The sequence below is a fragment of the Oncorhynchus mykiss genome, chromosome 9 (assembly GCF_013265735.2).
Source record: "Oncorhynchus mykiss isolate Arlee chromosome 9, USDA_OmykA_1.1, whole genome shotgun sequence".
NCBI classification, from domain to species: Eukaryota; Metazoa; Chordata; class Actinopteri; order Salmoniformes; family Salmonidae; genus Oncorhynchus; species Oncorhynchus mykiss.
In genome coordinates this window covers 20,679,092-20,704,217 of record NC_048573.1, presented here as the reverse complement: position 1 = coordinate 20,704,217, position 25,126 = coordinate 20,679,092, and the positions used below count along the sequence as shown (strand labels likewise).

Genomic DNA, 25,126 nt, shown 5'->3' with positions numbered 1-25,126 from the left:
AACCAAAATTGAACTTTTTGGCAACAATGCAAAACGTTATGTTTGGCGTAAAAGCAACACAGCTCATCACCCTGAACACACCATCCCCACTGTCAAACATGGTGGTGGCAGCATCATGGTTTGGGCCTGCTCTTCTTCAGCAGTGACAGGGAAGATGGTTAAAATTGATGGGAAGATGGATGGAGCCAAATTCAGGACCATTCTGGAAGAAAACCTGATGGAGTCTGCAAAAGTCCTGAGACTGGGACGGAGATTTGTCTTCCAACAAGACAATGATCCAAAACATAAAGCAAAATCTACAATGGAATGGTTCAAAAATAAACATATCCAGGTGTTAGAATGGCCAAGTCAAAGTCCAGACCTGAATCCAATCGAGAATCTGTGGAAAGAACTGAAAACTGCTGTTCACAAATGCTCTCCATCCAACCTCACTGAGCTCGAGCTGTTTTGCAAGGAGGAATGGGAAAAGATTTCAGTCTCTCGATGTGCAAAACTGATAGAGACATACCCCAAGCGACTTACAGCTGTAATCGCAGCAAAAGGTGGCGCTACAAAGTATTAACTTAAGGGGGCTGAATAATTTTGCACGCCCAATTTTTCAGTTTTTGATTTGTTAAAAAAGTTTGAAATATCCAATAAATGTCGTTCCACTTCATGATTGTGTCCCACTTGTTGTTGATTCTTCACAAAAAAATACAGTTTTATATCTTTATGTTTGAAGCCTGAAATGTGGCAAAAGGTCGCAAAGTTCAAGGGGGCCGAATACTTTCGCAAGGCACTGTAGATTTGTGTTTGTAATAGCACACTAGAGGCGATCCCATGGGGACCGCCTGCTTTCACATACTGTTCCTTTATAACCCAAGTGATCAGTCTGGAGCCCTGAAGCTTCCCCATGAGATCTTTAGTGTCAATGAGGGCGTTATAGAAGTACAGAACCACAAGCCTTCACTGTCTAATGCAGTCTGAGTCTATCATCGATCTAATTTCCATCATCGAGAAAACCCCTCTCTGAAATGAGATAATGTAACATATAGTAAGTAACATATGGTGTAGCATAATATAGCATATCATAATGAATTACTTAACATGTGAAAACATACAGTAGCATATAATAGCACTAGCATGACATAACACAGCATAATAAAATAACATGCCGTGACATATCACATCGTAGAATGACATAACATTGCATAGCAAAGCATATAGGTGACGGCCAAAATAAAGGAAACGCCAACATTCCCGTGTCCTAATAGGGCGTTGGGCCACCATCAGCCAGAACAGCTTCAATGCACCTTGGCATAGATTATACAAGTGTCTGGAACACTATTGGAGGGAGGTGACACCCTTCTTCCATGAGAATTCCATCATCTGATGTTTTGTTGATGGTGGTGGAAAACGCTGTCTCAGGAGCTGCTCTAGAATCTCCCATAGGTGTTCAATTTGGTTGAGATCTGGTGACTGAGACGGCCATGGCATATGGTTTACATCGTTTTCATGCTCATCAAACCATCCAGTGACCACTTGTGCCCTGTTGATTGGGGCATTGGCATTCTATGGGGGCATAGCCATGGCAGCCAAAATAATGGCCTACCCAGCATTTGTATACACCCTAAGCATGATGGAATGTTAATGGTTTAATCATCTCAAGAACCACACCTGTGTGGAAGCACCTGCTTTCAATTTACTTTGTATCCCTCATTTACTCATGTTTCCATTATTTTGGCAGTTACCTGTAGCATAGCATAACATTTACAGAGCAAAACATTAAGCTCTATTTCTGTTGTCCTGTACATCTTTCTCTGTAGATGCTTAGTTTTCACACTTTGTTTGCTGAAATGTCCGTTTCGAAGTTGAAACCTGATGAGATCCTGTGGACTCGATCAATCATGCCACAGATACCATTTAATTCCTTGTTCCTTTGTTGTGGTTCCAAGTAAGGTATTTATGTAGTGGCCGGGTGTTAGCAACAGTGGTGAATTAGAGAGAGAAGCTGGCTTGGCTAGAAGATAATTACGACAGCTTCCAACCCATAAATTCAGCTCAAGACACATCTCTCTTTCTTTCTCTGTTTGTGTCTCTTTGTCTCTCTCTCTCTCTTGCTCTCTCAATCTCCATGTGGGCCCTGCCTGTAATTTATTATCCATGATCTAGAGATTAACTTGGGATTCTCCTTCCATGTAAAATGAATTACTAAAGGAAAAAAAGCTAGGGTGTCCGTGTCCTATGTGATCGTGCTCGTGTCCCTGCATCATTGCCTTAATTCAATAGTTGTTTCCCAGTCAAAGTATGGTTTTCAATGTATCAGATGGGGAAACACGGAGGGGTGGTTGTGTTCGGGGATAGCTTCTGTCCAGGCATTTTGTTTGACTGACCGCAGTGCTCTGCTAGCGTAAGAAGACACAGTAAATCATCATGGTGGTTCTATGTGACCTGGAGCTTGCCTTCAGTGAATCAGAGAGAGACCTGTTCAGTCACTAAATCTCCAATGTCCTTTAATAAAAGAGAGCTTGACATTTAGGGCTTTGCATACGGTCTTCACAGAAGGTATTCGTTTTTCCGGGTAGTTAGAAAGAAACATCCTTTGTCATGAGTTTCCTTTTTTTCATTTTTTTCTTACTTTTTTTTTTACATTGGTAGCACCAAACAGATGTTGACAAACTAGTAATTATTTGGACAACTAGTCCCTCAGTGTTCAATAGAATGAACAGATTTGCATTATGGCTACATATACTGGAATGGAAAATTGTTTACCTATACAATTGAAAAACACACACGCTCAACTGGAAAGACCAGGCACATTAAAACATATTAAAAGCTTCTCCTAAACTATACAGTTTGTTACTTTACTAGCAGGGTGCGTGTTCCCTCACAGTGATAAGCCGCTAGTCCTTGTTCAGGGTTACCTCATTAGCCAAACACTTGCCTCAACTAATCTTTGGCCCTGTTGAGTGCGGTCTAGATAAGCCTGTTGAAAACTGTTGAAAGTGGGGTAGCACCCACTGCGTAAATTATTTCATGTTTACGCATCCCAATTACGTCCAGGCCATGGCGGGGCTGCACCTGATAACTAATGTAATATGTTAATTATCTGGCATGAAGTCTGGTGAGAGATTGTGGCAGGGTGGGGAGGGAGGAGGGACGTTTGTGTGTGTGTGTGCCTGCCTGCCTGTCTGTCTGTGTGTGTGTGTGCGAGGAGGTGGTAGAATATACTGTAGTCTGGTTCACAGCTCAATAAGCGGACGCAGCAAGGAAGTTTTGACAGCAACACATTGGAAATTAAGATTTATTCTTATGAAGGAGAGGTCAGCAGCTTCTGAGGAAAGAGAAACGGTTGCGTCTTGCCCCTCGCAAGTGAGTTGGTAAAGAGATGAACTCTTTGAGCCTCTCGGTTGATCTTAAGCTAAAGACGTGGTCGCCCACTGCCTGCAATCTGCAATTAGCTAATAAACTACACAGGGGGGTAACTAAGACCGTAACATCTATAATCGCCAACTCCTCTAGTGTTTCTTCTTCAATGTGGATAAAATAGCAAAGAAGAAATCCAGTTGGAGGAAGATTTTTTATTTTGGCCCACTCCATACCAGCTAACATGAATAATTGAAGTGCTGTTGAATGACCTTTGACCTCAAACGTCCAGCACCTCTCTGGTGCAGTTTCCATCTCTTGTTTGTGAACTTCCAAAACCTCCTCATACCCGAAACTCTGTTAGATGTGACAGCAGAGAGCAGAAAGAGGGGGATCTATTCATCAAAAGAGACCAGCAGGAGCTCTGAATTGACAGAATGTGAAAGTATGGAAGGCAAGAAAGCACAACATGCCTTTAGCGGGGTGAATGATATTCAAACAGCATGGAGGATCAAGAGTTTCCATGAAGAATCGTCATTGGTTCTCGGAAATGTTTTCAGTAGTTTGGCCTGATTGCTAGTCAAAAAGAGAATTCAGTCAAACTGAGTCATCTATTGGTAACAAGCTAATACATAAACTAACAGTATATCATAGAACATAGATAGAATTGGTCCAACCAGCCATATTTTACCTATAAATAAAACCATATGGGACTTGTATGCTAATACTCGACCTTTGATTTAATTTTAGTCATTAACCCAAAAAGCACCAAGATGACAAAAACATCATTTCGAAACCAATTTTTTTATCCTCCTAAAATGTAAGGACTTTGTCAAGCAACTAGTGAAAAAAGTATTATAAAATGTTCTATGATTTCATGTTCTCTGCAGCGTGCGTACAACCCGGTGTAATTAGAATGCTTATTTAGAATGTCCAGTTTCGATTGACGCAAGTCAGCGTTTGAGCAGGCCACACTGTTTTTTTCACAGAAACATTTTGCACAAGCACAGTCCTTACACAGTTATGTACAGAATTTGACCGTTTTATTTTGGATGCAATGTTCAGACATTCACAGAAGTAGCGACAGCGCAGCACAATCATCCAAACTGGAAAAATGTAGGCTACATTAGTCCTCGCGCTAACTGAGGAAAGACAGGAAAGTGGTCATATTTAGCTAACTCTCAGCTGACAGCAACCACAATATCAATTAGCTAATAGCAATTACTATTTAAAATTCATCACATCATGGGTGAGCTCACCATGGATCGAAATAATTTAGTAAAACACTTTCTGAAAATCGAAAGTAATCTGACGATGGGTAGTTTGCGCTCCAACATGTTTGTTTTTTCCCGCGTCAAACAAAGATGAGAAGAGAGGACCATTTGAAACAGTGAGCGCATTCTGACATCACGTGCATAAAATAACTGGCACTGCTGCGACCGACCGCAAGATATTTGTAACTCACGTGTGAAAAGTTTAATATGGAGAAATGAAAAATAATCCCCACTTTGTGTACTAGTGGTGTGTCTAAACTGAACAGTTTGACTCAATAGTTCACTTTGAGATAAAAGCACCACATTTGTCAGAGGTGTAAGTTCCCTGAAAATATATAGATATGGAGCCACCCCTAATTTGGCACCTTGGGGCCGTGGCAGCCACTATAACTGAAAATAACTACAAAATGTGAATACATTTTTAGCTTTCAGTCAATGTCTCTGTACCAAGTTGAGAGTCTCACATTTCAGATGCAATAGCGGACATGCATAAAGTTGCCGGCCCATCTGTACTTACCACGAATGCTTTATTTGCTAAGTTTGCCATATCAGACAGTGCTCTCAGAGTTTCCATTACTTTTTTTGCTTGTTTCAGCAGTAGCACAGTAAACTTGATCCCAATACTATTGACATATTGAACCCTGTCGCGCGCTGTAGTTACGTCTAAAAACAAGGACGTCCTATCGGAATTCCTCCATCTTTATGCACCTTCGCCATTGGACGTGAGTTGATAGTCCATAGCGTTACATAGTTAGAGCTTTAAGTCTGATGGCACTGCTGCCCATATCACTCATATCAGCAGTCATCTTAGGTTGTACCGGTGTGTCAGGTTAGCTTAATCACCAATTTATCACCAAGTTATCAGCCTCTGAGTATCACAGAAACACAGCATTTTGAATGTTGCTTTGAAGGAAATTGATCAAAATAACTGTTCGAAACATGAAAAACATACAAAAGCGTATACTTTTTTTTAAGCCAAATGTGACTGTAAATGTGTGTATCTTTTTGAAATGTTTATTTAAGGGACTTTAAACCATTTACTTGTGTCACAAAAGGGTAATATAAGAAAAAGTGTTACAACTTGACATACAATCATCACCATAAAAAATGACTCCTGTTGGTGCATTCAGGGTTATAAATATGTTGGTGCTTTCAGGGTTCTAAATATGTTGGTGCTTTCAGGGTTATAAATATGTTGGTGCTTTCAGGGTTATAAATATGTTGGTGCTTTCAGGGTTATAAATATGTTGGTGCTTTCAGGGTTATAGATATGTTGGTGCTTTCAGGGTTATAGATATGTTGGTGCTTTCAGGGTTATAAATATGTTGGTGCTTTCAGGGTTATAGATATGTTGGTGCTTTCAGGGTTATAAATATGTTGGTGCTTTCAGGGTTATAAATATGTTGGTGCTTTCAGGGTTATAAATATGTTGGTGCTTTCAGGGTTATAAATATGTTGGTGCTTTCAGGGTTATAGATATGTTGGTGCTTTCAGGGTTATAAATATGTTGGTGCTTTCAGGGTTATAAATATGTTGGTGCTTTCAGGGTTATAAATATGTTGGTGCTTTCAGGGTTATAAATTTGTTGGTGCTTTCAGGGTTATAGATATGTTGGAGCTTTCAGGGTTATAAATATGTTGGTGCTTTCAGGGTTCTAAATATGTTGGTGCTTTCAGGGTTATAAATATGTTGGTGCTTTCAGGGTTATAGATATGTTGGAGCTTTCAGGGTTATAAAATATGTTGGTGCTTTCAGGGTTCTAAATATGTTGGTGCTTTCAGGGTTCTAAATATGTTGGTGCTTTCAGGGTTCTAAATATGTTGGTGCTTTCAGGGTTCTAAATATGTTGGAGCTTTCAGGGTTATAAATATGTTGGTGCTTTCAGGGTTATAGATATGTTGGTGCTTTCAGGGTTATAAATATGTTGGTGCTTTCAGGGTTCTAAATATGTTGGTGCATTCAGGGTTCTAAATATGTTGGTGCTTTCAGGGTTCTAAATATGTTGGTGCTTTCAGGGTTCTAAATATGTTGGTGCTTTCAGGGTTATAAATATGTTGGTGCTTTCAGGGTTATAGATATGTTGGTGCTTTCAGGGTTATAGATATGTTGGTGCTTTCAGGGTTATAGATATGTTGGTGCTTTCAGGGTTATAGATATGTTGGTGCTTTCAGGGTTATAGATATGTTGGTGCTTTCAGGGTTATAGATATGTTGGTGCTTTCAGGGTTATAGATATGTTGGTGCTTTCAGGGTTATAGATATGTTGGTGCTTTCAGGGTTATAAATATGTTGGTGCTTTCAGGGTTATACATATGTTGGTGCTTTCAGGGTTATAGATATGTTGGTGCTTTGAGGGTTATTGATATGTTGGTGCTTTCAGGGTTATAAATATGTTGGTGCTTTCAGGGTTATAGATATGTTGGTGCTTTCAGGGTTATAGATATGTTGGTGCTTTCAGGGTTATAGATATGTTGGTGCTTTCAGGGTTATAAATATGTTGGTGCTTTCAGGGTTATAAATATGTTGGTGCTTTCAGGGTTATAGATATGTTGGTGCTTTGAGGGTTATAGATATGTTGGTGCTTTCAGGGTTATAAATATGTTGGTGCTTTCAGGGTTATAGATATGTTGGTGCTTTCAGGGTTATAAATATGTTGGTGCTTTCAGGGTTATAGATATGTTGGTGCTTTCAGGGTTATAGATATGTTGGTGCTTTCAGGGTTATAGATATGTTGGTGCTTTCAGGGTTATAAATATGTTGGTGCTTTCAGGGTTATAAATATGTTGGTGCTTTCAGGGTTATAAATATGTTGGTGCTTTCAGGGTTATAGATATGTTGGTGCTTTCAGGGTTATAGATATGTTGTTGCTTTCAGGGTTATAGATATGTTGGTGCTTTCAGGGTTATAGATATGTTGGTGCTTTCAGGGTTATAGATATGTTGATGCTTTCAGGGTTATAGATATGTTGGTGCTTTCAGGGTTATAAATATGTTGGTGCTTTCAGGGTTATAGATATGTTGGTGCTTTCAGGGTTATAGATATGTTGGTGCTTTCAGGGTTATAGATATGTTGGTGCTTTCAGGGTTATAAATATGTTGGTGCTTTTTTAGAAACTCTTCTCCAGAGCAACTAAAGTATAGGTAAAACATTTCAGTAGCATCTGTGTTCATTCCAGGTCAAAGGCAAGATTAATGGCAAGACTGGGGCAGAAAGTGTGAGATTTCACTCAGAATGAAACTCAACACCTGGAAAGGGTATGAGGCTTACTTCCACCGTAAGGCCTCTTGACCATTCCTCTATCTACAGCCCCTGAGGGCTAAGCAGACGTTGGCCTCAGATCCCTGGACTACTTTTGACAAGGGCCTATAGGGGTCCGGTCAAAAGTAGTGCACTATATAGGGAATAGGGTGCCATTTGGAATGCATGCAATGTCAAGTTCATAACATATTTCTCAGACAGGATTTTTTCCCTCTTTACCACTGTGACCCTATCTGCTCCCTTGAGTCCTCGATTGATAGGACTAATTGTCAGGTGAAAGGTCTGAGTGGCCTCTGGCTCTTGTTTGTTAGTAAAGGAAGTATATGGGTTTCAAATGTGTCCTCGGTTTTCCTCTGGCTACTTCTACTGTTTCCTAGTGAGTCATTAATCCATAATGGGAAAGAAGCAAAACAAGGGAAACACTATTTTGTAAGTGGTGACTGCATCTTGGGAAACGCACGAAAACAAAACACTCATAGAATTATAAACACAAGCTGTTCACACACCAGACTAAATATTGTATGGTCCTTTAGGACTGACCTGTACGGGTTTAGGCCAGGTTACTGTAGAGCACATGACAGAAGATGTGAAAGAGTAATGAATACATTTCATGATTGATGGATCGATACTAGAAAAATCAATCACTCTTGATGGTGGATTTCAATATTTTACAACTTCATTCTAGATGGTTCTGCACACTAAAAGTAGTCTGTGGGCCGGGAGAAACTGTAATCCATTGTTCGGTTTTCTTTAAGAGGTCCCTTCACCTTACTTTATCTACTGATAGCTTGTTAAAAATTCATGGCAGTGATTGGGTCATGTGGGACCTGGGAAAAATAGGCTGAAATAAACTCAATTATTTGGTTTGACCTTACTTATAGGTCATTTGGCAATTGTTTTGCTCCCATCACAATGTATTTTTAGCTAACAGTTGCTAGAGTTAGCTGACGTTTGTAGTGGTTGTTTAAAGAAAAGCAAATCATAGATTAGGGTTTATCATCTAACATTGAATTGTAAAATACTAAACTTCCCCTTTAAAACAATTGACCCTCTACCAGTTCTAGAAATATCAACCAGACCTATTGATCATGCTAGAAGATCACACAGGATCAAACTTGTACTCAACTTCCTGTTTTCTCTCCTTCAGGGCCGCCACCTCCACCGATGTGGTGGTGTCCATCTGTGTCATCTTTGCCATGTCCTTCATCCCAGCAAGCTTCGTCCTCTTCCTCATCCAGGAGCGTGTCAGCAAGGCCAAGCACTTGCAGTTTGTCAGTGGCGTCAACCCGACCGTCTACTGGGTCGCCAACTTCGCCTGGGATATTGTAGGCTATCTTCATTAGAGAATTTAATAGTTCAGAATTCAACGTTATTGTCCAATGTGAATCGTAAATGTGTCTTTTTGCTGTCTTATGTCATTCCCAACCCCCCGGACATCACACATACACACATGCAAGGCACAGGGTCAGCCACAGAGAAGGGTCCCTGGAACACATTAGGTGTTAATTAAGATCTTGCTCAAGGACAAAACAGCAGTTATCTGACACTGCTCTATGTTCACTACATACTTCAGTCTGAGACTGCCATCATTGAAGTCGTTTGGGGTGTTGTCAAAATGAGGGGTGTTGTACAAAACAAAGTCATCAGCGATTGGATCATTTCTAACCAAATCGAGTATCAAAGCCAATGAAAGATTATCAAAACGCTGTGTTACCCACATGTGTCCTGGCTCTGGCACAACCCATCAGTTTCTGAGACCAATCAGAACAGTTAGAATATGTTTGCATTCTAGAAATTGTCAAGAAGGTACTCAGATCTTGACTCATTCCAGAGAAGAAACAAACATCCGTGGGCGTGGGATGACGTTTTGCCGGAACAGGGAGTTTGGTTAGTCAGGCAACAATGGCAGTTGGTGGCACCTGAGATTCTGATGCCAACAAACCTTCGGTTTCTCCGCCATCTTACCCCTAATTGGTGACCACACAAGGGGGTACGCAATTGCATTCTACCGTCCACTGTGAGGAAGGGATGGATGAGAATGAACCTCAACTAAAAGTATGAAAAATGGCAAATATACCTGTGATCGCAATAGCTGCTCAGAAGTCCATGCCTGAGTAACTGTCATTGGCTAGCGTTGAATTATTGACACCGGCTGTTCCAATTTGTTGTGCTCAACAAGCTTAGCAGTGGCAAAAAGTGATGTGAAGCGGTAGAACATGAGCACTTTCCCTCAGGCCTAATGGCGTTAAACCGTCTATCAGGTAACTCAGGTAACTATTAGCTATTATGCTGGATGAATGCTAACAAAATGAAAGATAATATGTAATTATGCAGAGAGTCACATTTTTTTAGGAATGCAGTCGAAAAACTGTCAGATGGTGAGCTTAAGCATTTCCGCTTAAGCATTTGCAAGTAAATCCCAGAACAACAGCAAAGGACCTTGTGAAGATGTAGAGGAAACAGGTAGAAAAGTATCTATATCCACAGTAAAACGAGTCCAATATCGACATAACCTGAAAGGACGCTCAGCACGGAAGAAGCCACTGCTCCAAAACCGCCATAAAAAACTTCACATGGGGACAAAGATCGTACTTTTTGGAGAAACTTTTTGGATGAAATAAAAATAGAACTGTTTGGCCATAATGACTGTTTGGAGAAAAAAGGGTGAGGCTTGTAAGCCGAAAAACACCATCCCAAACATGAAGCACAGGGGTGACAGCATCATGTTGTGGGGGTGCTTTGCTGCAGGAGGGACTGGTGCACTTCACAAAATAGATGGCATCATGAGGCAAGAAAATTATGTGGATATATTGAAGCAACATCTCAAGACATCAGTCAGGAAGTTAAAGGTTGATCACAAATGGGTCTTCCAAATGGACAATGACCCCAAGCATACTTCCAAAGTTGTGGCAAAATGGCTTAAGGACAACAAAGTCACGGTATTGGAGTGGCCATCACAAAGCACTGGCCTCAATCCTATAGAAAATATGTGTGCATAACTGAAAAAGTGTGTGCGAGCAAGGAGGCCTACGAACCTGACTCAGTTACACCAGCTCTGTCAGGAGGAATGGGACAAAATTCACCCAACTTATTATGGGAAGCTTGTGGACGGCTACCTGAAACATTTGACCCAAGTTAATACATTTAAAGGCAATGCTACCAAATACTATTTGAGTGTATGTAAACTTCGGACCCACTTGGAATATGGTGAAATAAATAAAAGCTGAAATAAATCATTCTCTCTATTACTATTCTGACAATTCACATTCTTAAAATAAAGTGGTGATCCTAACTGACCTAAAACAGGGAATTTGTACTTGGATTAAATGTCAGGAATTGTGAAAAACTGAGTTTAAATGTATTTGGCTAAGGTGTATGTAAACTTCCGACTTCAACTGTACTACAGTTAGGTAAATTGCGAGATGGTTTTCATTAGATTTGTCCAGTCAGGCCAGCCTCAGACTTGTCTCCTCATATGAAGGGGAATAGATTGCTTTCTTGTTAATGAGCAAATGAAAGAGGGCAGCTGGAAAAGCGAATTAAAACCTAATCTATAGAATTCACATTTACTGGAGTTCAACATATTTTCTTTCAGAGAGTGTAACTGCATAGTCTAATTAGGTGTTATGTGTGATTTATTACTGCGTAACTACATAGTTCAATGAGGGGTTGTGCTTAATTACAGTGTAACTACATAGTCTAATAAGGGGTTATACATGCTTTATTACAGTGTAACTACATAGTCTAATAAGGGGTTATACGTGCTTTATTACAGTAACTAAGTCTAATAAGGGATTATACATGTTTTATTACAGTGTAACTACATAGTCCAATGAGGGGTTGTGTGCTTTATTACAGTGTAACTACATAGTCCAATAAGGGGCTAAACATGCTTTATTACAGTGTAACTACATAGTCCAATAAGGGGCTAAACATGCTTTATTACAGTGTAACTACATAGTCCAATAAGGGGCTAAACATGCTTTATTACAGTGTAACTACATAGTCCAATAAGGGGCTAAACATGCTTTATTACAGTGTAACTACAGTCTAATGGGTTTTGTGTGCTTTATTACAGTGCAACTACATAGTCCCGTGTCTAATAGTCATCGTCATCTTCCTGTGTTTCCAACAAAAAGCCTACGTGTCCCTTTCTAACTTACCAGCTTTGATTCTGCTACTGATGATGTATGGGTAAGTAGAACCAAAATGATATCCATATTTTTATGTGCTGACTTACTCAGTTCAAAGAAGTTTCATGAAAAATAAGAACATTGTGATTGGACTATAGATGTAATGTTCGTATGGAGCAAGAAGTTTGAAATGTTTGTATTGCGGTACGAAAAGGTCAAATTGACTTATTAGATCCTTTTGTGCCCACACAGCGCTTAGTCAGTAAACATCTCATAAACGCTACAAATAATATTTGAGTGTTGTTTAACATCAAATTCACAGTTTTCCACATGGTGTGCCACAGTCAATACAGTCCAGTGAGCTCTAAACATATTGGGACAGTGATACATTTGTCATTGTTTTGGCGCTGTACTCCAGCACTTTGGATTTGAAATTAAAGTGCAAACTGTTCCTTCAAGTCTGTATACCCCTCCTCATGTATCTCCCCCTGTCTCATTTCATACTGTGCTGTTTAAATAGTAAGATATGAAAACGTCTATGCAGTTAACCATCTGTGTTTTCAGGTGGTCTATCACACCCATGATGTACCCAGCCTCGTTTATCTTCAACGTTCCCAGCACGGCCTACGTGGTGCTGACCTGCATCAACCTCTTCATCGGCATCAATGGGAGCGTGGCCACCTTCGTCATGGAGTTGTTCGCTGATGATGTAGGTGATGCGGGTTGCCTCTTTCCTGAGTCTTCATTGTTACAGTGTCCATATTAGGACAGCTTCGGAGTGACAAGGGCTAGGTGTCTGTGTCCTTTTGGCTATCCTAATGTTGATACCGTACATACTGGGATGGAAATACACACATTTATCAAAGAAACGATTGCTCACTCGACTATTATATCAGGGTGATTACATTTTTGTCGAGCTAATTGATCCCTTTCCTCAATATACCACTGTGTATTTGTGTGCAGGCTTTCAACTAGTTCGAGGGAGATTTTCCTCCTGGAATTGCTTTTTTTTGTTGCTTTTAACCCACTGGATGAGTTTCAAAGGTGGTATCTTAAATTCACTTTAATGTTTAATTGTGAGGTGAGAATTGTGTCTTTGTAGAATGTGCTTCATCCATCTTTCATTCATACCAAAAGCTTCCCTTTCTCCCTGGAGAATCAAAAGACAAAGACGGAGAAAAGAGAAAGAAAGAAAGCAACTAAGAGAAAAAGACAACTGGAGAGATTGTTAAGAAGATGGATAGGAACAATGAGAGCGGTGGAGTGTGAGATGCCATTTTTCAGTGTCATGGTTGCTTTTGTTTAGACTGAATTGTCAGTTAGCAAAAGCATGGCTGGTTCAATACTTACCGAGATACCAATGAGTTAACTTCATGGAAAATACTCATACACTGAACAAAAATATAAATGCAACATGTAAAATGTTGGTCCCATGTTTCATGAGCTGAAATAAAAAATCCCATACATTTTCCTAAAAGCTTATTTCTCTCAAATGTTGTGCTCAAATTAGTTTACATCCCTCTTACTGAGCATTTCTCCTGTGCCAAGATAATCCAACCTCCTGACAGGTGTGGCATATCAAGAAGCTGATTAATACCACCATTACACATTTCCTTAAATGAACTTTAACTCAGTAAAATCTTTGAAATTGTTGCATGTTGCGCGTATATTTTTTTTCAATATATTTATGCTAAGGACAACATTTTCTTAGTTTAACCATTCTTTATAAGTTGGAACCAGGCCCCCAGTGTCTACTCTGCTGGGCAGATAATGCGTGGAAACCTAGCGGTGCCAAAATCCCTGGTCCAAACATTGTTTTTATGTTCTGAAATGCTCTGAAATGTGTTTATGATGATGAAGTTCAATCCCCGATGTGAATTATTTTAACATTCGCTACAAGTCGAGATATTTAATTAAATTAGTGAACGCTCACTTCACTTGCTACACATTGAGCCTTGTTGCCGCTTTGATTGGCCAAATTAACAGAACACATCCCATGTGTGTGAGAGAGAGAGAGAAACCATTTGTGCTTATCCGTGTGTGCACATCCCTAGTGAGTGTGTGCGTGCTTATCATTGGAGGCTCCTCAGAGGAGGAAGGGGAGGACCAAAAAGAAAACCATTTATCCTTTTATGATAAAACTATACTAAGTATAATCACATTGCCAAATAATCGATTAAAACATACTATTTTGCAAAGGCTGTCTACAGTAGCCTCAACAGCAGTAGGGTAGCACCATGGTGTAGCCTGAGGACAGCTAGTTTCCATCCTTCTCTGGGTACATTGACATCAATACAAAACCTATGAGACTCATGGTTATCACCCCCTTTCATAGACTTATGACAACTTCCGGAGGACATCCTCCAACCTATCAGAGCTCTTGCAGCATGAACTGACATGTTGTCCACGTTTTGTCTACCTAATCAAAGGGTCAGAGAAAGAATCTAGTGCTGAAAGCATAAGATACAGCTAGCGTGCAGTGCATAAAATGTTGAGAGTAGTTGACTCAAAGAGAGAGAAATACAATAGTTGAACAGTTTTTAACAAATTAATGTCTTCCAAAATGAAGGTGAAGCAAGAGAGAGATTTTGTCATTTTTTTTAGATAGCAAATGCGGCTAGCTAATTTAGCCTACTAAACCACCCTGCTCAAACAGAGGGATGCTATGTTAGCTAGCTGGCTATGACTATCCAACACAACACTGGAACTCTTCCAAGTCAAGGTAAGCTTTTGGTTTTACTAATTTATTGCCACCGGGGCCCGCCGGTGTAAGTGCTATACTGCTTATTGACTGCACACGGTAGCAGGTTTACTAACCTACTTTAGTTCTATTAGCTATGTTGACTATGACATTACTTTAGCTAATATGCTGACAACAATGTAGGCTGTGTGTAGCGGTTATGATGTGGTTTGATTTGGAAAGGTTTTTTCACCTGGTCACATACAGCTGATGTGTTGTGCATTGACGTCCACAAGCGATGAAGGGAAAAGGTGAGAGGAGGAGAGAGCATAGATGCGAGAAGGAATATAACGTGGCTGTTATGAAACTGTGTTTACACATGATCGGGGTGTATTCATTCCGACGATTCTGTTGAAAACATTTTCTTAAACGGAACAAAGCGAGGATAAACATACAGTACCTGAATTTGTCCAATATAAACTCTCCTTTGCACCTGTTGAACTAATGATCCCACCCTATATCAGCTAGAGGCAAGCGGAAGTGTGCAAGGTGGTATTGAATGTGTCACTGTCTGTCCATGTGTCACCTATGTTTCTCTCGACCTGTGTGCACCTACCTTGTAAACTTTCATTCATAGACTATGTTGTAGCAACCTCATGAATGGTATAGGGAAAATTTGAATATCATGTAGTAGCCTAAATCTATTGATGTTACATTGAACTGGGTGAATGGAATATGAATGACAGTCATCCAATATGGTAATAGAAATAAGGCCATGCTCATGGAAAAAAACTAAATTGCACTTCCTCATCTTAAACAGCACTGACCGCCACTGGTGGTTATCCATGTATTTGTGTGTGTGTGTTGTAAGCACTTCACTCTGACAAGTTGCAACATCAGGTTCCCCCATCTGAGCTTCCACTTCAAAAGTCAGCTAACTCTAATCTCCACTCCAACCTGAGCAATATCTTGGCTTCACTGACTTTGTCATATGCTCCTGTCCTTTGAACATTCATCTTCTCTCCACCCTCTCTGGTGTCTCAGACACAGCTTAATGTCTGCCGTCTCCTTTTTACATAACCAGACAACCTCGTTTGCATAGAGATTTCATTATTGTCATTGCCGTCGTTCATCATTGATTTGTTTTTGGTTTGTCTTTTCGCTGACAACCTCCCCATCAAACAAAATCATATTTTTGTTGTCACTTGTTTTCCCATATATTTATCAGTATTGTTTTGGCGAATCTCATTCATAAGGGGCTCTGGCAATAATAATGGAGCTCATGCCAGTCACTGCCAATTTGTGAGAGTGACTTACCAGACTCTTCCTTGTCAAGGGCATTTGCCTAGTGTATTGGAAAGCCTGCTGTGTAGTGTAGCTCTGAGGGTCAATTGAGACATGCCAGACAGGGGACAATAACAGCCCAGCTCTCACTCCTGGGGATGTCAATGCAGATACGAGCCCTGTAGTTGGCCACGGTCCCGGACTGATGCATCACTTATCCTACCAATCGACTGTCAGAGTTGAACTGTCACTGTTGGACCGCCTGGAAAAATAGGCTGCGACATGCCGGGATGTTGTCGGTTTCCACATTTCCTCTGTTCTGTTCTGATAGACCCGATGAACAGAGAGGAGCCAAAATGGCCGACGTAGATAAGGATGCACCCCCTCCCCTCCCCCCCCCACACACACACACAGTTAAGCGCGACAGGTTGTATCGAGATATCTGGCTCGATCTTTCTCCGCCGTCTCTATTTCCACGCTTTCATGCTTTTATTCCTTTGCTTCCACCCTGTGCTGTGACGATAGCTAAAATGGGAACAGCATAGTTGAAGTTCTCTTCATTTATTTATTTCTCCACTGAAGGTCAAAGTGAATAGCTCCTCCTATGGGACGATGACTGGTAGTCTAGAGGGAATGATATTTTTTTTTTTTAAAAGGCAATTCTTGAGACAAAAGCAAAGCACACTACAGCATCACATTTAGCACTTTATGTCCCAGTTTTATCTGGAGACCGAGCGAGGGAGCATGGAAGATCCCCCCCCCCCCCCATGCTACCTGAGCATCGCATCAATCGCAGCCTGCCTTGCATGCATGAGACAGCAACTGAGTCAATAGACCAGCCGCTAGCCACTCAGACAAGCTTGTAGGGCATGGATCTGGCCAGGTTAGGGGCAGAGTGAGTCGGTAGGGAGGAAGTCGATGGGGCTGCATTAGTCAGGGACATAATGTAGTTTAATTATAGTGTGCTATATGCTTTGAGGGGACATGCTTTGGCGTGGTGATGTGTGTGGGTGGTGAGGGGAGGGATATGTGTTTAAATACAGCTGTCTACATTTATCAGCTGTCTACATCTTTTAGTGTATAATATAGTGTTTTTGTATATACAGTACATAGTACACTATGTTACATTCCATTTGGGATGTATTGTACATTACTGATTATGAAGTTTGAATTGAATTCCCTTTACACATATAGTTTGAGAAATCAGCTCACAATCCCCAAGACGCTTCCAGCCATATATTTTCCTTTTCGGAAGTCCCTCCGGTGAAGATGGAGGCGATGCTTGGGGAATATGAACACTAAAGCAATATGGGTCAGACGAGAGCCTTGGAGATTTTTCCCCTTCAGAACCCATTCAGAGAAGATTTATGGGCATATAGCGCAAACTTTGAAGAAAATTGTCAAGCGTTTCGTCATTGCCTAAAAACCTCTTTGATCTCCTTGATAAACACCCAGTTGAGAGAAGATCTGTTATTTCACATATTGATCTTAAATTAGGTCTCTATTTCTTCAAATCCTTCTCGATGACAAATGGGCCCTCTGCTGCACAAGGTCATTGATTTGCTTTTATTATTATTATTTTTTCCAATTCACTTATGTTTCTAACTTCAGGCTCTTTTAGCCTTTTGCCAGCTTCTTGAAGTTTGACCATGATGAATAACTCTTTCACGTATAGTTCAGTAGGAATGGGCCCAGAATGTGTTGATATGACCAGATATATTCAAATTGAGCGTCTTAGCATTGAAAATAAAAGGTAACTATGTAATACATTATATGGATGGCAAGATTATTAGCCAAGATATCACGCTTGACATTTTAGTTGGCTGGTGTGTCCTTAAGTCTTTGAGGAAACAGGTTAGAAGTTCAATAAGACCGAGATGAATTGGCAGACATATTGCTTGACATTTGAGAGTTAGCTGTGGCACCATAATCAATGAGGTATTTTTGTTTTGCATTCATACTTGCCTGTAGGGAAATTAGGCTCGGACTGCCCAGTTACTCCCTGGCTGAAATGCTCAGATTACTGCTGCATGTCAACTAGCTGTGACCTTCCAACTCTAACCTTTGATCTGTAGCTTAAGTTCGACCATTAGGAGAAGATAACACATTTACTTGAAGTTGAGCTACATTATCACTGCTGTATACCCATACATCATACATGAAGCCCTATACCAAATTTGTTTTAATGATGACGGTAGTGAGTTACCATCCATGACCAAAGATCCCAATTCCATCCATAACAGATGAAGGAAAACTGTACTGCTAAATTCATCCTGAACGTTTGCTCTACTATCTTAGAAAAAAAGGTGCTATCTAGAACCTAAAACGGTTGTTCGGCTGTCCCCATTGAATAACCCTTTTTGGTTCTCCAAATGGGTTCTTACATGGAACCAAAAAGGGTTCTCTTATGGGGACAGCTGAAGAACCCCTTTGGAACGCTTTTTCTAAGAGTATATGACAGGTGTTCACTGCTTCACATCCAACATGCTGCAAAAGCTCTCTGTGGACATTGCCATTGGATGGTGCCTCTAAACCACACCTGTGCTTAAAATATAGCAGAAACAGTGTGTGTGAACCGCAATTGATTGAATCTACAAGTCATTGAGTTGCAGACCAAGTAAATCCTTTCATTCATGCCATTCCTCAAACTAGAGGAAAACATTGCAAAGCAACAACTCTCCATGAAAAAATCTGACAACGATAAGGTGCCATCTGTCATTCTCATCTGCCGCCCCACATTGCACCATGTTAAGAAATGCATCGTACTTTTTGCCTACCAAAAGAGGAAACGGAGAATTTATGTTTTTTCTCAATATACGCTAGCGTCTTTGAAGACTATCCTGAGACCAAACGTATGCATTATGCATAACCTTGCTTTAGAACAGGCAGAAGTGGCAATATCTTTCCTCCATCTCTCTCATTCTCTCTCTATTCATCTATCCCTCTGATTCACTCTCCCCCCTCTCTTTATTCCCTCAATCCTCTGTAATGAAAGCAATGTGGAGAGCTGAGACTGGCATTGTAGTAGTCAGTGCAGTCTGGCTGTCTTTCATTCCTTCTTCATTTAATTAATTAGGGCTTGTGTGCTTTAAAAGGCACCATCGTTCCGCAGTATAGCTACAGGGAGGAGAAGGGATTTCAGGAGGGGTGGCTTAATCAGGAAGGACCAGATATGAACGGGCCTAACCTAAGTAATTAAACAGCCAATAAGATGGCTGTGAATTTGTGCGATAGTGTGACTGTGTGCCTGTAGGTTTGTATTTTATTGCAAGTGGTAAAGTGAGAAGTGGGTGTGTATATCACTCTGAATGTGTTCATCTTTCAAAGTCTCAGGGCTTGAGATGAGAAAGTTTCCATCTGTATGTGTGAGCAGCTGTTCCTGCCCTCACATTACGCGGGTGAGAGAGACATCACTGAGCGAGAAAGCGTGCCCCTTAATAACGAGTCAAGAAGCCGAGGCTCATTTCCATGTCATTTGGCGCCCCACTCAAGCACGCAGTGTGCCTCCGCTGATGAGCAAGCATGGATGATGTGCTTTAATTATCTGGCGGAAAACTCGAAACTCCACGAACACTCTTTTACCGCCGCCGGGGGTTCCAAACCCGCTGCTTCCCTCAGGTCACTCGCACACAGCAAGGAACGAGTCTGTCAACACAGACACATCCAGTGTCATGTGTCACCCCCAATAACAATCTGCCCTTATATCTTGCAGTCTTTCTAGTATTTTATGCCTCACCAATGCATTGTTGTTGTTTTTCTGTTTGTGTTTTTTCTCTCACAGAACATCACGAAAATCAATGGTATTGTGAAGCAGGTGCTGCTGATTTTTCCGCACTTCTGTCTGGGTCGAGGGCTCATCGACATGGGCAAGAACCAGGCTATGGCCACCTTGTACGATAGCTTTGGTGAGCATCCCCCAACCACCTTAGGAGTAAATCGAAGAATGGTGAAACTATTCAAATCAAACTTTCTTAACATATATCTATCTATACCTTCAACACACATATTCAAATTGTACTTTAAATGAAGAAAAAAAAATCTGTATTTTAGTATACTATACATACAGTATACTATCATTACACTCCAACTGAATAGCGTTGTACTTTTAATTACACATTACCATTTTACATTTGAATTCATAACTGTAACAACTAAACTACGAAATGACACTGACAGTTATCAAACATTTTATAGTTGTGTCAAGTTGGCTGGATGTTCTTTAGGTGGTGGACCATTCTTGATACACACAGGAAACGGATGAGCGTGAGAAACCCAGTAGCAATGCAGTTCTCGACACAAACTGGTGCGCCTGGCACTTACTACCATACCCCGTTCAAAGGCACTTAAATCTTTTGTCTTGCCCATTCACCCACTGAATGGCATACATACGCAATCCATGTCACAATTGTCTCAAGGGTTAAAACTCCTTCTTTAACCTGTCGCCTCCACCTCATCTACACTGATTGAAGTGGATTTAACAGGTGACATCAATAAGGGATCATAGCTTTCAGCCTTTTTAAAAATGTTTTGTATACTCAGTGTATATGTTTGCACTCACTGTACTGGAAATTGCTTTGGATAAAAGTGGCATATATTATTATTATTATTAGTAGTAGCATTTTATTACTATGGGTAACAGCAAAGAACAAAGGTTAATCAGTGCAAAGCGTTCCCCTCCCAGCTAGATGGAATTAAACGTAAGTGGTAGGATGAAAGGTCAAATGAAGCTGAGTGGTACGAGGAAAAGAAAGTACGCTGTAAAGAAAGACGATGCCATGGCTTTAGCTTTGGTGTTGTCTTTCAATATTTTATTCAGAATAACAGGTGCAAACTTTCCACTTGCTACATACTAATGTAACATTTGGTAGTGAACAATTTGGGTTTAAGATTAGCCAAACACCAATAGCTTAGCTACTTTAAAACAAGTCCTCTACTTATACAATGCTTTCACACCATCTTCTTCATACCGTCACATGGTGCCTTTTGCAGTACACTTCTTATGTGTTGCTACATCATTACCGAATAGCAGCTTCTTTGTCCCTTAGGGGGACTTACATTTGACCAATAACGCGACCGTAGCCCTTCGTTCTCGACACAAAATGTAGAAAACAAAAGGGAATATGTACACAGGGGAGATTTAGAGGCAGAGAGGCACATGAATGGCGGGAGCAAAGGCTTTATCTGGGGAATAGATGTGGCAGGAAATAGCCATTAGAGAATCATTTGCAGCAACAAACGTAATGAGGAAAGCAATCGCAACTTAAAAGTCTGGAGAGGGCCTATTTGCTGGAGAATGAGACTGAACACTTCCGTTTCTGTCCATCATCCCTCCAGCACAGAGAGGGAGAAATAGGGAGGAGAGAGAGAGAGTCAGTTGCTGTCAGCTTTAAACAAACATCTATATTAGTGAAAGGGCTCCCATTTAGAATAAAGTGCATTTGTTCAGATGTCTCCCACTGATTACGGTGGATGGCAGTTCTGTGAGTGTCAGTCAGTGGTTCTGAGCCGCTGAGATTTAGACCAATACCATTGAGTTCCAGTGACACCCATCCGAGGTGATTGTGATACATAGCAGTTACAGACATTATGTTTCTCTTGATGAAGAACTGTGTTTTGTTGTCTCTCCCAGGGGAAGACCGTTACCAGGACCCCCTCAGCTGGGACATGGTGGGGAAGAACCTCTGTGCCATGGCCATCCAGGGGGCAGTCATGTTCACCATCACTCTCCTTATCCAGTATAAGTTCTGCTGCAAATCCAGGCAAGAGTAGAATAATATTAACTTTGGTTCGTAATTATGTATCTCCATTAATAAAATTGCATTTTATTGTGAAAATGTAAACAAATTCTCCCATTAGTGAAAAACATTTAGGATATACACTATAAATACATGAGTATGTGGACAGCCCTTCAAGTAAATGGATTCGGCTATTTCAGCCACACCCATTGTTGACAGGTGCATAAAATTGAGCACACAGCCATGCAATCTCTACAGACAAACATTGCCAGTAGAATGGCCTCACTGAAGAGTTGAGTGAATTTCAAAGTGGCACTGTCATAGGATGCCACCTTTCCAACAAGTCAGTTCGTCGAATATCTGCCTTAACAGAGCTCTCCCAGTCAACTGTAAGTGATGTTATTGTGAAGTGGAAACGTCTAGGAGCAACAGCGGCTCAGCCGCGAAGTGGTAGGCCACACAAGCTCACAAAACGGGGCCGCCGAGTGCTGAAGCGTGGAGGGTGTAAAAATTGTCTGTCCTCGGTTGCAACACTCACTACCGAGTTCCAACCTGCCTTTGGCACAAGAACTGTTAGTCAGGAGCTTCATTAAATAGGTTTCCATGGCCGAGCAGCCGGACACAAGCCAAAGATCACTATGCGCAATGCCAAGAGTCGGCTGAAGTGTTGTAAAGCTCACCGTCATTGGACTGGAGCAGTGGAAACGTATTCTGATGAAGTGTGATGAATCATGCTTCAACATCTAGCAGTCAGACGGACGAATCTGGGTTTGGTGGATGACAGGAGAACGCTACCTGCCCCAATGCATAGTGCCAACTGTAAAGTTTGATGGAGGAGGAATAATGATCTGGGGCTGTTTTTCATGGTTCGGGCTAGGCCCCTTAGTTACAGTGAAGGGAAATCTTAATGCTATGGTATACAATAACATTCTAGATGATTCTGTGCTTCCAACTTTGTGGCAACAGTTTGGGGAAAGCCCTTTCCTGTTTCAGCATGACAATTCTCCCGTGCACAAAACTAAGTCCATACAGATATAGTTTGTAGAGATCGGTGTGGAAGAACTTGACTGGCCTGCACAGAGCCCTGACCTCAACCCCATCAAACACCTTTGAGCTGAATTGGAACGCCGACTGTGAGCCAGGCCTAATTGCCCAACATAACTGCCTGACCTCACTAATGCTCTTGTGACTGAATGGAAGCAATTCCTGGCAGCAATGTTCCAACATCTAGTGGAACGCCTTCCCAGAGGAGTGGAGGCTGTTATAGTAGCAAAGGGGGGACCAACTCCATATTAATGCCCATGATTTTGAAATGAGATGACGTGTATTAACAGGTGGTCGTCATTTGGGATTTGTATTGTTGGCTTTATGGGAATGTGGTGAGAATGTGTGGGTTAAGTGTTTTTGAATCCTTCTTTTTCACTAGACTGATTTCTGGAGAGTCATTCTCCAAGGAGGACGAAGATGTGGACGTGGCACGGGAACGTGCACGCATCCATAAAGGTGGCTCAGAGAAAGACCTGTTGAGAATCTGCGATCTTTCTAAGGTACAGTACCAGCGTTTACTACTACACTTAGTGGTAGCAACGACACGGTTATATTCATTAGTGCATACTGTAGCGAAACATTTCCCAATGGAAAACAGAAAGTGTTTTCTTATTGGACAAGATCAGGTAGTCCCTCTCAGTTTCAGCCTTTGTGCTTCTGTTTTATTCCTAGTGAATATGATCCAGGGGTCTCAATGCTCAAGGCCTGTTCAGGACATAACATTACAAAAAATCTAACAAATATTGAAACTTAAAATCATGTCACATGAACAGTGAAATGACTTTCATGCCAGCTGTAACCCCAACAATGCAGTAATATATAACAATGTAATACTAAAAATAACATAAGGTAGAACAAAAACACACAAGAAATAAAAAATAAGAAATCAGAAGAACACAAAGTAAGTATACTATATTTCCTGTTATGTAGCATATGACAGGTTTCTATGCTACATTTCTATCTGCAATATTCTGAAGTTCTGAACGTTTACCCCAGCTGTGTCTGTTGGTATCCTCCTCCCTTTCCTTTGATACTTGGGTATCGTTAATCTGTCACAGTATGCTGCAGGCTGGCGAGGTGCAGCTGTAGTCACTCCACACTCCACGGACACATTGGGAGTGTGGGGAGAAGTGTGTGAAGGAAGGGAAGGGGTATGGATTTTCTGTGAGGCAACACTGATGAGATCTCTCGCTCTCTCTCTCGCCGCTAAACCCAACAACTCTCGTCCCCCCTCCCTCAAAGGTTTTTCAGCAAGTGAGCATGCGAGTGCTGCACGGCATGCCGGGTAACGGAGGCCACTTAATCACGCCCAGATTAACACCCTGGCCGAGGCCAGATGTTCTTCTCTCGAGCTCGCGTCGGCAGGAAGCGTCGCCGCGGCAAACAGCCCTTCGTCGACATCTGTCCAGACTTGACGTCTCTTCAAGCCCTCCCTTGTCATCTCGCGCCATCTCACCCACTCCATCTTTCCCCCTCTCAATCTCTCACGGATACACTCACTCACACTCCGAGGTAATTAACGATCAAGCTTTGAAAAAAACAGTCGGGACTGGATGATGTATTGCCGCCCACAGCAGACAAAGTAACTTCATAAGGTCTCGTCTTGTTTCACATTCTGTAACCTGTGATAAGTTAGCTTAGAGCTACAGTTGAAGTCTGAAGTGTACATACACTTAGGTGGGAGTCATTAAAACACTCCACAAATTTCTTGTTAACAAACTATAGTTTTGGCAAGTCAGTTAGGACATCTGCATGACACAAGTCATTTTTCCAACAATTGTTTACAGACAGATTATTTCACTTATATCACTGTATCACAATTCTGGTGGGTCAGAAGTTTACGTACAGTAAGTTTACTGTGCCTTTAAACAGCTTGGAAAATTCCAGAAAATAATGTCATGGCTTTAGAAGCTTCCGATAGGCTAATTAACATAATTTGAGTCAATTGGAGGTGTACCTGTGGATGTATTTCAAGGTCTACCTTCAAACTTAGTGCTTCTTTGCTTGACATCATGGGGAAATCAAAAGAAATCAGCCAAGCCAAAAAAAATTGCAGACCTCCACAAGTCTGGTTCATCCTTGGGAGCAATTTGCAAATGCCTGAAGATACCACATTCATCTGTACAAATAATAGTACACAAGTATAAACACCATAGGACCACGCAGCCGTCATACTGCTCAGGAAGGAGACGCGTTCTGTCTCCTAAAGACGAGTGTACTTTGGTGCGAAAAGTGCAAATCAATCTCAGAACAACAGCAAAGGACCTTGTGAAGATACTGGAGGAAACAGGTACAAAAGTATCTATATCCACAGTAAAACGAGTCCTAGATCGACATAACCTGAAAGGCCACTCAGCAAGGAAGAAGCCAC

At 41.2% G+C, this 25,126-nt stretch overlaps 1 protein-coding gene across 3 annotated transcripts in view; it reads left to right on the top strand.

Annotated features, from left to right (window-relative positions):
* LOC110531729 (phospholipid-transporting ATPase ABCA1) overlaps positions 1–25,126 on the top strand; it is a 227,524-nt gene that overhangs the window by 156,548 nt on the left and 45,850 nt on the right. For all 3 annotated transcript variants that reach the window (XM_021615071.2, XM_021615074.2, XM_021615072.2), the window contains exons 37-42: positions 9,024–9,201; positions 11,955–12,070; positions 12,574–12,718; positions 19,755–19,878; positions 21,603–21,732; positions 23,135–23,255. In XM_021615071.2, the coding sequence (XP_021470746.2) occupies positions 9,024–9,201; positions 11,955–12,070; positions 12,574–12,718; positions 19,755–19,878; positions 21,603–21,732; positions 23,135–23,255 (814 nt within the window). The remainder of the gene's footprint in view (positions 1–9,023; positions 9,202–11,954; positions 12,071–12,573; positions 12,719–19,754; positions 19,879–21,602; positions 21,733–23,134; positions 23,256–25,126) is intronic.